This window comes from Harmonia axyridis, chromosome 4 (assembly GCF_914767665.1).
Source record: "Harmonia axyridis chromosome 4, icHarAxyr1.1, whole genome shotgun sequence".
Lineage (NCBI taxonomy): Eukaryota > Metazoa > Arthropoda > Insecta > Coleoptera > Coccinellidae > Harmonia > Harmonia axyridis.
The window spans coordinates 26,031,897-26,044,605 of record NC_059504.1 but is presented as its reverse complement, the minus strand read 5'-3'; the positions used below and the strand labels follow the sequence as shown (position 1 = coordinate 26,044,605).

The 12,709-nt window shown below is 40.7% G+C and overlaps 2 protein-coding genes and 1 long non-coding RNA gene across 3 annotated transcripts in view; 1 reads left to right on the top strand and 2 right to left on the bottom strand.

Moving 5' to 3' along the window:
- The window catches only part of LOC123678985 (dedicator of cytokinesis protein 7), a 48,799-nt gene that overhangs the window by 29,004 nt on the left and 7,086 nt on the right, over positions 1–12,709 (bottom strand). The window lies entirely within an intron of this gene.
- On the bottom strand, positions 4,934–11,701 carry LOC123678989. The gene is made up of 3 exons (XR_006747330.1): positions 11,064–11,701; positions 10,659–11,010; positions 4,934–5,134 (listed from the first exon to the last, which is right to left on the bottom strand). It is a non-coding gene; the product is annotated as an uncharacterized LOC123678989 (long non-coding RNA).
- Positions 9,285–10,662, top strand: LOC123678987. The gene is made up of 3 exons (XM_045616294.1): positions 9,285–9,424; positions 9,634–9,907; positions 9,989–10,662. Exons 2-3 carry the CDS (start codon positions 9,643–9,645, stop codon positions 10,303–10,305), a joined length of 582 nt encoding a protein of 193 aa, XP_045472250.1. The 5' UTR covers positions 9,285–9,424; positions 9,634–9,642; the 3' UTR covers positions 10,306–10,662.

The following is a 12,709-nucleotide window of genomic DNA, read 5'->3' as shown; positions in this document are numbered from 1 at the left end:
GGGCCAGATATTCCACTTGATAAATGGATATTTTTATCCAATCTACTCGACTGTGCAATGTCTTGTAAGATTTCATTATTGGAATCAATCATTTGTCTAGCCTCATCTGAATCATCTTCAATATTTTTTTTAGACACTAATTCACCAAATTTTTTTTTAGTTCAGCTATTTGTTGAATGAAATTGTATTGAATTCTATTGAACAATTCTGTTGTTCGTAATTCCAAACTCTCCATTGCACTTTGGGTGGATGCAATGGAGTCCGCCCATGGTTCTGATGATCTCCTTTTTAATTTCTTGGACATCGACATTATTATTTATTACGACTGCGCCATGTTATGATAATATAAGTATGCAAGAAATACAAATACTTTATTTCATCTAAATTGACAACTGTCATCACCACTACTCATATAACCACAGACTACTAGTTACAGTTGCCTAGTTTGTTTGTACTAGTTGCCTGTTAGAATAACAGGTAATAAGAACCACCTAGAATTTATGATCAAACTATTGGAAAGTTTTTCAAAAGAGATAGTTATGGAATTCGGATTGGACAAGTGTCGTATTCTCAGCGTAGTGCGAGGAAGAATTCAAGATGAACCGATTACTCTTGCAACTGAACAGGAAATAGAAGCAATGAAATCGGATGATCTTCACAAATAACTTGGAATGAAACAGAATCGACGAATCAACCACCAAAGATTGAAGCAAGAATTAACTGCTGATTTCGTTAGGAGAACTAAAAATATTTTAAAAACAAACCTCAACAGCAAGAATATGACGAGAGCCATCAATACATATGCATGTTCAATTCTATCATACTCATTCGGTATAGTTCCATAGAGCAAAACAGACATCGAAAACCTGCAAATAAGCACCATCCGAAAAGCAGCATTGAGAGAACTATACTGCCAAGAAATAAAGGAGTCAGGGGTCCGACGGACATCATCGAACTTGCTAATGGGCAGATAGAAAGCCTACAGGAATACTTCAGAGATCAAGCAATTTGAATAGACGTCTACAAAATACTGTGTGAAGCAGACGAATCAACACCTTCACAACTTCACAAGGAGCAATTTTCATATAACCACCAAACAAACCAAGAAAATCTGCAAAGATGGAGAGAGAAGCCCCTGCATGGAAGACATTTCTACGAGTTAAACCGTCATTGAAACGCCTAACTATTGGCTCACATCAGGTGCGATGTATCCAGAAACGGAAGATTTTTTTTTAGCCATCCAAGATCAAGTGATCTCAACGAGAAATTACTGCAAGCATATCATTAAGGATCGATGCCGATACAGATGTTCAACAAATGAGACAATCCAACATATTACGGCAGGATGTCAAATGTTAGCAGGAATGAATATAAAGGGAGACACGATGCAGTAGGAAAAATACTACACCAAGAATTGGCAACCATATTACAACTCATTCACTCTGAAAAAGTGCAATACTGCAAGTAACAAACGGTGACCATCCTGGAAAACGAACGCTATAAACTATACTGGGACCGTACAGTTTTGACTGATAAAACAGTCCCTCACAATTAGACCAGACATTCTACTAGTCGATAAACATCAAAAGACAGCATTACTCATCGACGTAGCAATACCAAATAACAACAACATGCGTCAAAAAGAAGTCGAAAAAATTGAAAATATAGGGACCTCGAATTTCATATAAAGAGGCAGTGGGGAATGATATCAAGAGAACTATTCCAATTACCATCTTAACAACTGGAATAGTAACCAAAAATCTCAAAAGAAATATCAAGCAATTGTAACGAAGTCTGATTATTCCCATAGGAATAATCAGGCTCCGTCTAAAGAATATTTTATTGTTTTCCGTTTAAATTAATCATTCTGATATATTCCGTAAATATTGGAAATAATTTATTAATTGTTCACCGCGATAAAGAAAAAGTCCATGCTTCATGTTTTTCAACCGACCAGGGCCTCAAATAATCCGAGTGAAATAATATAAGAAATTATTTATTTCGGCGTTTTTACCGCTGATATATTTTTTTCCATATGTCAGATTACGTTCCGCCAAGAGAATTTTCTCGAAAAACGAGGTTTTTGTCGACATGAAGAGTCACGTGGGCCGAATTCCTTCACCGTCCCGCACCGAAGTTATAAAAGGGGGTAACCGACCCAAAATCGGTAATTGATGTTCAGGCATTCAGATAGTTGCTTAGTAGTTTTCAGTAGTATAGTAAAGTTAGTTATTCAGATAGATTTAGGTAGTAGTTAGTTCAGTAGTTAGTTAGTTAGATTTAGAAGTTTAGGCAGTAGTTTTAGTTTTAGAAAAGACATTTTGGTTAAGTGGTTACCAGGTGACCGGAAAATAGTAAAATTGGTAATTGAACGCCAATAATTACAAATCCGTTTCTGAGGTCGAAAATCGCCATTTTCATCAGTAAACTTACTTGTTAGTCTTTTTCTGGGGAGTTTGCTAATTTTTACTTGTGACTTTCTTGCGAGTGAATATTCAAGGGTTTCATTTGATAGAGACAACGAGAGGGTGGTGTACCGGTGGAGTTTTTCAACGCGCTAGGATTAGTTTTCATTCCTTCCCGACTCTACAAAATCCACGATTCTCAATCTCCAAATATCATAATTTCCCGGCTCCCGGATCCGACTAACTTGTTCAACGGTTCTGACTGACAATAAATTGGTGAGGTAAGGACACAGTAGTTGTAGACAGTACAAATTATCTCAGTAACCGAATTAAAGTATACAGATTGATATAATTTATGCTTTTTCTGATTTCCCGTTTTTGCTGAGATTGTCTGTATTGTAGAATTGAATCAATAAACCTATTAATTTTGTTGCGTTGTTTGTTACTTGGTCACCGCTACCATCCTAGGTGACACCGAATCCTGTCTTCACTAAGCTGCCCTGGTAAGGTTTGTCAATTTCTCCCTAAAATTGGCTGGCGCTCGAGATACTACTGCAAAGTGCTGAAGGGCAATTGGCAGAGGCGCCAGTGACGCAAAAAGGTCGTTACAAATGGCGCCCGAGCAGGGACTTGAGAGGACAACGCTACAGAATAGCTCCCGATCTTCAGAAAACAACGCTTAAGGGTGTAAGGACTGAAGAGGAACCGAAGGTCAGTGCAACCATTTTTTTTTTCTTTCTGAGTGGAAGAGATTATTTCTCCTGTTGGAGGAAGATCCGTATATTGAATTGATTTGTTACTGGTACCTAAGTATCAGTGGACTATATTAAAGTGCTATAAACATTTCCGCGTTTGACAATAATTTCCTTTATTAGCAGGAAACCGACATAGCATTGACAGTGTGGACATTTAAATCTGAATAACTTTTTTTTGTTTTTTTGTGTATTGCAGGACTAGAACAATCGACCGCCGGATTTCTTTGTGACTTTTTCGATTACGTGAAGGGTTACGGAAAGTGACTTTGGGGTGACACTCAGTGACTATCTTTGTGCGCGTTGAATACTGTTTAACGTTGAGTGGTTGGTTCAACTCGGACAGAAAACCAGTGAGTATAATTGAGATACTGCTACCGATTGTTTCATTGTACAATCACTGCAGCTAATATAGTGATATCATACCGCCTTCATATAATAGGGTATTGTTCACTGCTACTATTTACTGATCATCGTTTGAATAAAGAAAGATTTGTTATTTTTTCCCTTACACACTATTATCCTGAGCAACTTTATTCCAGGTTGAAACAAGGTAGGGATATAAAAGTCATAAGGACTTGGAGATATTTACTTGTGACTTTATTTGCTTTTGAACCATAATAGCTGATTTCTGATAAATAAAGTTGACTTGTTTTTATTATTGCTGCAACAGTGAATATAAGTTTTTGTTGCTGTGTATTCCTTATTTCTGAGTTTACTGATTGCCTGAAACATTTTTATTTTGTGTTGAATTGCTGAAGAATTTTTGAAACAAGTGATTATCGTTATTGATTTGAATAAAGACTTGCATTGATTTTCTTTGTCTGATATTCCAGGATTGCTGAATTGTTGTTGATTTATTTGAAATATATTTTGGACTGTGAATAAAATTGACAATTTGTTATTTTTGAGATTATCTGATTGCAAGAACTGTCAACTGTGTTTGACAGTGAACATTATTTGAACTACTCGGTTAACCCTACTTTTCTTTTCTGGGTTTTTGAATTATTTTCTTGCTGAAATTGTCAACTGCGTTTGACATTGAATATTTTTTAGCTGGGTTTATGAGTTAGTTTTCTTTTGGAAATTGTCAACTGTCTGACATTGAAAAATTTTTTGAGAATCATAATAAATTTAAACCAGCTTGTTTTCTGGGAGTTTTCTCATTTTTGATTTTCTATTACTGTATCAAACAATAATTCAAACTTGAATAGATTCTGTTATCAACTTGTAATTTTTCAGCATTATTGTCTATTAGTGTTATTTTTGTGCGAGGGATAAGGGAAAAATAAGGACTGTTACCGGGAATAGTGAAGTGGGGGAAAGTGTTCGGACTTCAACGATTAATAAGAAGAGGACATTGTCGAATAACTTCGATAGATTTCAAATCGATTGAGTTTGGACTTAACCTCAACATGGATGTGAATAGATTATTGAATGATGAGCTGACTTATGAGTTACAGCTGAGAGGACAAACAATACCCAGCACAGTAACGCTAAAGAGAAGCCTATTACGACAGGTATTGAAATTAAATTTGCCTCTACAGCCGACAGGAATGAACCCGACACTGGACATGGAGTCCTGTCAGAATAAACTCACCGACTTGCTGGAAGCCATTAAACACTTTGACACTGGGAACACCACAAATGAATATACTCGGATTTCAACAAGATTGATACACATTCAGAGAAGACTGAATTTTATTATCACTGACAATGAAACCGAGTCACAGATGATAGAACAATTAAAGGAGACTGCAGCTCGGGCCTTGAGGTCATTGGAAGCACTAGTGACTGCAGACAGACCGCAGCCATCGAATCATCCGGATGGATCGCTTTTGGATGTAGAGATTCCACAGTCGCCGGGGATGTCTCCCATACAGCCAACCAAGGTTGCACCACTGGAGACATCGTTGATAACATTGGACGCTGATGATCAGCCACTACCACAGGTTCCAATTCCCCAGGCTGCGACACCTAAAAATAAATCAAAATTAGCACAGGTCCTGAATGAAACTAGACAGGAATGTGAAGATTTACTACAGCATTTACCAACAATGCCAGTTTCTCAACCACAGAGACAGAATGTGGAACAACAAGAGGGGCCAACTCATAGTAGGTGGACGAGCTCTATGAGAAGGGTGTCATTCCCCCATCCGACAGAATCAATAATAGATTTGAACCCCCGACATGACACCCAACAGAAGTCAACACCGACTGCAACGGTACCCATTCATAAATGGAATATTTATTTTGATGGCACTGATAGCGTAACCGGATTTATAGAGGAGATAGAGAGACTGGCTGAATCCCGGAAGACATCCTTAGAGCATGTGTTCGAATCGATTTACGAACTTTTACGAAAGGATGCCAAGGATTGGTTCATTCCCCGGAGGGGACTTTTCAGAAACTGGGATGATTTCAAAAATCAATTGAAGGAAGCATTCTTACCAGTCAATTATGAAGAGAACCTACTGGATGAAATCAAGAAGAGGATGCAAGGCCCTGATGAAAAGCTATTGTTGTATGTTACCCGGATGCAAAATCTGTTCCAGAAGCTGACTTGCAATCGTCCCACTGAGAGTGAACAGATTCGACTCATAAGACAGAGGTTATTGCCATCACTGCAGCAGGCTTTGGCCTTTCAAGAGACCACCACATACGATGAACTGCTGAAGAAAGGAAAAATCTTTGAATTAGTACAATGGCAAATGGGACATTATACAAAACCACCGGCTAACCCCAGCCTTATTGATGAACCTCATCTCACTTATCAACAGCGTCGTCAAAGAGACTATCAAGCTAATCTCCATGTACTGACAGAAGATCAAGTCCCAAATTCCAAACCGGATTCCCCGAGGCCAGTGTCCCCCCACGGTAGAATAGAAAACCGAAGACCCACTGGACCTGGTCGTTCACAACTGCCTTCAAGATCACTGGAACATACAGACAACAGGTCAAGAAATGGTAACACCTCCCAGGACCGGACTGGATCCCCAGCGGAACGAAGAGTGACCTTTCAGACCCAATGCTTTCGATGCGGAAAATATGGACATTTAAGAAGAGAATGCCAAGGAACGCCGAAATTATTTTGCTCCCGATGTCAAAGAGTGGGCATCCTCTCCCGAGATTGCCCCTGTTCCCGGAATCAGAAAAGAACTTCCCCAACGACGTCCATCGAGCTACTGACTCCACTGGACCCCACTACTGGAAGTGACAACCGGCCCCTGGTGCTGGTATACATCGAAGGAAAAGTATTTCACGCACTGGTAGATACTGGTGCAACCAAATGTTTCTGCAGCCGGAAGGTAGCCCAGCTGTGTGAAAGGAATGGAATTAAGGGAGAAAAATCCAACACAGAAACTGTCATGGTAGCAAATGGTCAAACGACGGCCACCCCGAAGATGTATCACTTGTCAATGGTGATAGCCGATTATGTCCTGACAGATATAGAATTCTTGTTGGTACCCAATTTAACGGTAGACTTAATCCTGGGAATAGAAGTCCTCAAGAAATACGACTTCTCCCTGGATCTTCGAAAGACAAATGTCTACTTGGAAGGTCGACTTGTACCCAGAGTGGAACAGGTGACAAAGAAGGCCATAGAGATACAGGCCGCAGCAGAACACCTACTGGATCTAACTGGTGAGCAGAGGACGAGACTGGATTCCTTCCTCGCCGAAGAACTAGGAAAATTTACCCAACTGAGTGGCACTACAGACTTGATAGAACATAAAATAAGGTTGAAACCCGGAATTGAACCGATTAAACAAAGATATAGGCCTCAGAACCCGAAGATGCAGGAAATCTTTGATCAGGAAGTGGATCGAATGCTGGAGGAAAGAGTAATAGAACCCTCCAAATCCCCCTGGAGTTCACCCGTGGTACTGGTTAAGAAGAAGGATGGGAAGTATCGCTTCTGCATAGACTTTCGAGCAGTCAATGAGGCATCAGTTAAGGATGCATATCCCCTGCCATACATCTCTGGAATTCTGGATAAACTAAGACGGGCCAGATACATATCAACAATTGATTTGAAGCAAGGATACTGGCAGATCCCACTGGAGACAGAGAGTCGCCCCATTACTGCGTTTACAGTGCCTGGAAGGGGATTATATCAGTTCACGGTAATGCCCTTTGGACTGCATGCAAGCCCAGCAACCTTTCAACGATTCTTAGACACCATCATCGGACCGGAGATGGAACCAAAAGCTTTTGCTTACCTAGATGACATCGTCGTGCTGGGAGGAACGTTCGAGGAACACCTGGAAAATCTACAAGAGGTATTCCGACGACTGAGGGAAGCCAAACTGCGTCTCAACCCAGACAAATGTGAGTTCGTCCGGAAATCACTGAAATACTTGGGACATGTCGTCACCTCAGACGGAATCTGCACTGACCCCGACAAAGTGTCGGCCATCGTCGCCTTTCCGGCTCCAAAAACAGTGCGAGAGGTGCGTAGATTCTTGGGAGTCGCCAGTTGGTATCGTCGCTTCATTGAGAACTTCTCCGAGGTAATTTCTCCATTAACACAGTTGTTAAAGAAGAAGCAACGATGGAACTGGGGTCAAGCACAGCAGGAAGCATTCGACATCCTGAAACACAAATTAACTGAGTCACCTATTTTATCTTGTCCTGATTTTACGCAACCCTTTATTTTACAGACTGATGCAAGCGATGTGGGACTGGGAGGAGCCCTAACTCAAACTATCAAAGGAGAAGAAAGAGTCATCGCTTATGTCAGCCGGACATTGAACGCCGCCGAGAAGAATTATTCAGTGTCCGAGAAAGAATGCCTCGCCATAGTATTTGCGATAGAAAAGCTGCGACCATACCTGGAAGGGTTTAGATTCACGGTCATCTCCGACCACATGAGTTTGAAATGGTTAAACTCCATCAAGTCACCCTCTGGAAGAATTGCAAGATGGGCAGTGTTCCTACAGCAGTTTGATTTTGAAGTACAGTACCGAAGAGGATCACTCAACAAACTGGCCGACAGCCTGTCAAGAAACCCACTACCGACACTTAACTGTGTCCAACTGAAAGAGACAGATATTCAATGTAAGTGGTACAAAAATAAGTTTCAGGAAGTAGAGAAAGGACCAGAACACTGCCCCGACTATTCCATCATCAATGGAAGATTGCACCGACACTTTTGGGATTCACCAGACGTCAAGGAAGCTGGAACAGGCCATCCCTGGAAGTTGTGTATACCCACTGAACAGAGGACCAAAGTACTGGAAGAAAACCACGACTCTGCCTTGGCTGGACATCTGGGAATAGCTAAGATGATTGCGAAGATCTCGTGGAATTATTACTGGCCAGGTATGTTTAGGGACATTGCGAAATATGTCCGGAACTGCACTTCGTGCCAAAAGTTTAAAGTACCCCAACAGCAACTGGCAGGAAAGATGCAACCTCGAAAGATGGTGGATGCGCCATTCAAGGAAGTATCAACTGATGTAGTAGGACCTCTACCCCGCTCCAAGAAAGGTAATTCCTATATTGTAGTTATGCAGGACAGGTTTACCAAGTGGGTGGAATGTCGACCAGTGAGGAAGGCCAACGCCAAGACTGTCTACATGGCGTTATATGAACAGGTTGTACTGAAGTATGGATGTCCAACCACTGTGATCTCCGACAATGGGAAACAGTATGACAGCCGGCTATTCAGAGAAAACCTCCAGGCTATGGGTATCAATCACCAGTTTACCCCTACGTATACTCCACAATGCAATCCGGTTGAAAGGGCCAACCGAACACTGAAGACAATGATTGCTCAATTCTGCGAGGCAGATCACCGAAATTGGGATGAAAAGGTAGGAGAATTAACCTTTGCTATTAATACTGCTCGACAGGACTCTACAGGATTCACTCCGGCATATCTAAATTATGGAAGGGAACTGCGCATCCCCAAAGCCATATATGCCACGGAACCCAGGAATCAAGGATCTGGAGATCCCAACGAGAACACCGAAGAAAAAGAAGAAAGTTTGACTCACCGTACAGAGCAGATTCAACACCTACTGGAGGCCTATGAGTTTGTAAGGACCAACCTATACAGGGCATTTAATCGACAAGCTCATAACTATAACCTTCGACGTAGAGAAGTTCGTTTCCAGGTAGGCGATCAAGTGCTTCGTCGTACACATCACCTATCATCCGCCGTTAATAACTTCGCATCTAAGTTAGCTCCAAAGTTTGAAGGGCCATTTCTTGTTGTGAAGGTGATTTCACCAGTTATTTATGACCTGAAAGACCGGTCAGGTAAGAAAGTGAATCACGTACATGTTAAAGACCTAAAACCATTTCATAACTAGTAAGTTACTTTGTTAAACTCACCGAGAAAAAGTCAGAACTGAGATAAAAAAAAAAAAAAATTGTTACTAACTGGTACCTCCCCGCATAAACTAGACCTATTAATCTGATTTTATACTACTGACATGTTCTTATTATTCTGTGATTTTCTTGTTCAGGCAAAGAGGATGTCAGAGAGTCTGCATAGTCGCTGGGCAGCAATCCGGTGGGGAGATGAGGTGGTGTACGAGCCACGAAGCTCATCACCGGAGACAATACCGGAAGTACCGGTGTTAAGGAGGAGAACAACGACGGAGATGCGGATGCCCAGAACCCCCCAGAGCTCGGTATCGTCAGTGCGAGGGAGAAACACCCTAGCAAGAGTGGAGAGGGTGGTGAAACGGACCACTACACAGTCTACACAAACACCCCCTTTGTGCCAGCTGCGTACCAGTAAGCAAGATACCGGTTCCAAAATTCCATGCAGGACAAGTGTGGAAGACAACACTGTTATAACTAAACCATATGTTTCAGATCAAACCACACCAGCCCCCAGGAGCGTTCGTATTGTAGGTACGATGGGAAATAAGGTCTACCTGGAGGTGAGACCCAACACTTGCTGGAAGTGCGGCAAGACATGTCCCTCGCGGCAGGAGTGTCGAGGTCGACCACTCCTATTCTGCAGCAGATGTGGTTTGATAGGTACGCAGACAAGGTACTGCGAATGCGTACCCAGAAAACTGGCCCCACGGCCGACAGCAACTAGGTTGGAACAACTAGCCCTGCGTCCGTGTGCAAGATGCACAGAGAGGGAAGCCACGCAGCGGAGAGAAGAGAGAGCAAGAAAATGAGATAGAATTAAAAAGAAGATACCGTTGTTTTTGTTCCATAATCCTGTAAACTGTGTAAAACCATATAGGGCCTAACCCAATATCTTATAACATTATATTCAAGACTAGTAGACTGATTTTTAATATGTAAATGTTGATGAAACCGAATAATACATAATAAGTCAGCGAATATTATGCAATAAAAACAATTCCAGTCACTTGCCCCGAATTTCAAAGGCCGTCAGATATAAATTAGTAGTTTCACTGTGTAATCTATTTGAAGAATGCCATTTCTAATCTCTTACTGTTCTGATAAATAACTGAAATATTCCGCAGTGTTACAGATGAAGTTTTCTAAGAGGCTAGATACTCACCGATGAGAATAAATGCTGGAGATAGGCAACACACCTTTCATCGGATGATCAGCTGTAAGCCCAATTCCACCGAAGACATGATTCCTGAAGATTTATTCATGTCATCATCCAAGAAAGAAGTACTTGAAGAATTGGACATCATGGCCTGTCAATTATTACTCTGGTGGACATCTGGATTCCATTTCAATTTTCATATAGATAATTTAAACTGTATAACTGGAAGAATTTTCACCGTTCTGAAAATTTCACCATACAGTCACTGATTCCTTGTAATATCCACAGGTAAATCAACCAGTATATCAATGAGTTTGGAATGGTTTCGACTCATCTGACTGGGAATTTCGACGTCCCTCTGAAATAATATGGCATGATTCATCGAGATATGGAAATCACGGAACTACTCACCGGAGAATGGGATAATCCACACCTGACATCAGATTATTTCACCGACACTTGGAAACTTCATGGAAATGGGAATGAGTTCTACTCCACAACCCCGAGATGAAGAAATTTCCCAAACATGTACACATTCAAATCACCCCGGATGACCGAAGAAGGAAGATGGCGTTTGAATTTTTCACCGACACTTGGAAACTTCATGGAAATGGGAATGAGAGCTACTCCACAACCCCGAGATGAAGAAATTTCCAAACATTCAAATCACCCCGGATGACAGAAGAAAGAAGACGACATTTGAATTTGACATCGATTCATAGAGCAAAGTTTTATTTTTATATGTCATACTGTCTACAACAGCATTATAATCTTTGATAGCGTAACGTAACAGTCAGACCCGTACTTCCCATATATCCCGCGTAAAAAGACAGGATAGTATTCGGTTATTTTTTTTTGTTTGTTTTTAGAATTCAAATTTCTGTTTCACCGTAACTTGAATTTTTCCGAACCAGGGGGGATGTAACGAAGTCTGATTATTCCCATAGGAATAATCAGGCTCCGTCTAAAGAATATTTTATTGTTTTCCGTTTAAATTAATCATTCTGATATATTCCGTAAATATTGGAAATAATTTATTAATTGTTCACCGCGATAAAGAAAAAGTCCATGCTTCATGTTTTTCAACCGACCAGGGCCTCAAATAATCCGAGTGAAATAATATAAGAAATTATTTATTTCGGCGTTTTTACCGCTGATATATTTTTTTCCATATGTCAGATTACGTTCCGCCAAGAGAATTTTCTCGAAAAACGAGGTTTTTGTCGACATGAAGAGTCACGTGGGCCGAATTCCTTCACCGTCCCGCACCGAAGTTATAAAAGGGGGTAACCGACCCAAAATCGGTAATTGATGTTCAGGCATTCAGATAGTTGCTTAGTAGTTTTCAGTAGTATAGTAAAGTTAGTTATTCAGATAGATTTAGGTAGTAGTTAGTTCAGTAGTTAGTTAGTTAGATTTAGAAGTTTAGGCAGTAGTTTTAGTTTTAGAAAAGACATTTTGGTTAAGTGGTTACCAGGTGACCGGAAAATAGTAAAATTGGTAATTGAACGCCAATAATTACAAATCCGTTTCTGAGGTCGAAAATCGCCATTTTCATCAGTAAACTTACTTGTTAGTCTTTTTCTGGGGAGTTTGCTAATTTTTACTTGTGACTTTCTTGCGAGTGAATATTCAAGGGTTTCATTTGATAGAGACAACGAGAGGGTGGTGTACCGGTGGAGTTTTTCAACGCGCTAGGATTAGTTTTCATTCCTTCCCGACTCTACAAAATCCACGATTCTCAATCTCCAAATATCATAATTTCCCGGCTCCCGGATCCGACTAACTTGTTCAACGGTTCTGACTGACAATAAATTGGTGAGGTAAGGACACAGTAGTTGTAGACAGTACAAATTATCTCAGTAACCGAATTAAAGTATACAGATTGATATAATTTATGCTTTTTCTGATTTCCCGTTTTTGCTGAGATTGTCTGTATTGTAGAATTGAATCAATAAACCTATTAATTTTGTTGCGTTGTTTGTTACTTGGTCACCGCTACCATCCTAGGTGACACCGAATCCTGTCTTCACTAAGCTGCCCTGGTAAGGTTTGTC

Bases quoted from the DNA above. Each gene is read 5' to 3' on its own strand.
- LOC123678987 (XM_045616294.1), top strand. From the start codon at position 9,643: ATGTCAGAGAGTCTGCATAGTCGCTGGGCAGCAATCCGGTGGGGAGAT. The intron at 9,908-9,988 runs GTAAGCAAGATA...CATATGTTTCAG, and splicing joins TTTGTGCCAGCTGCGTACCA to ATCAAACCACACCAGCCCCC.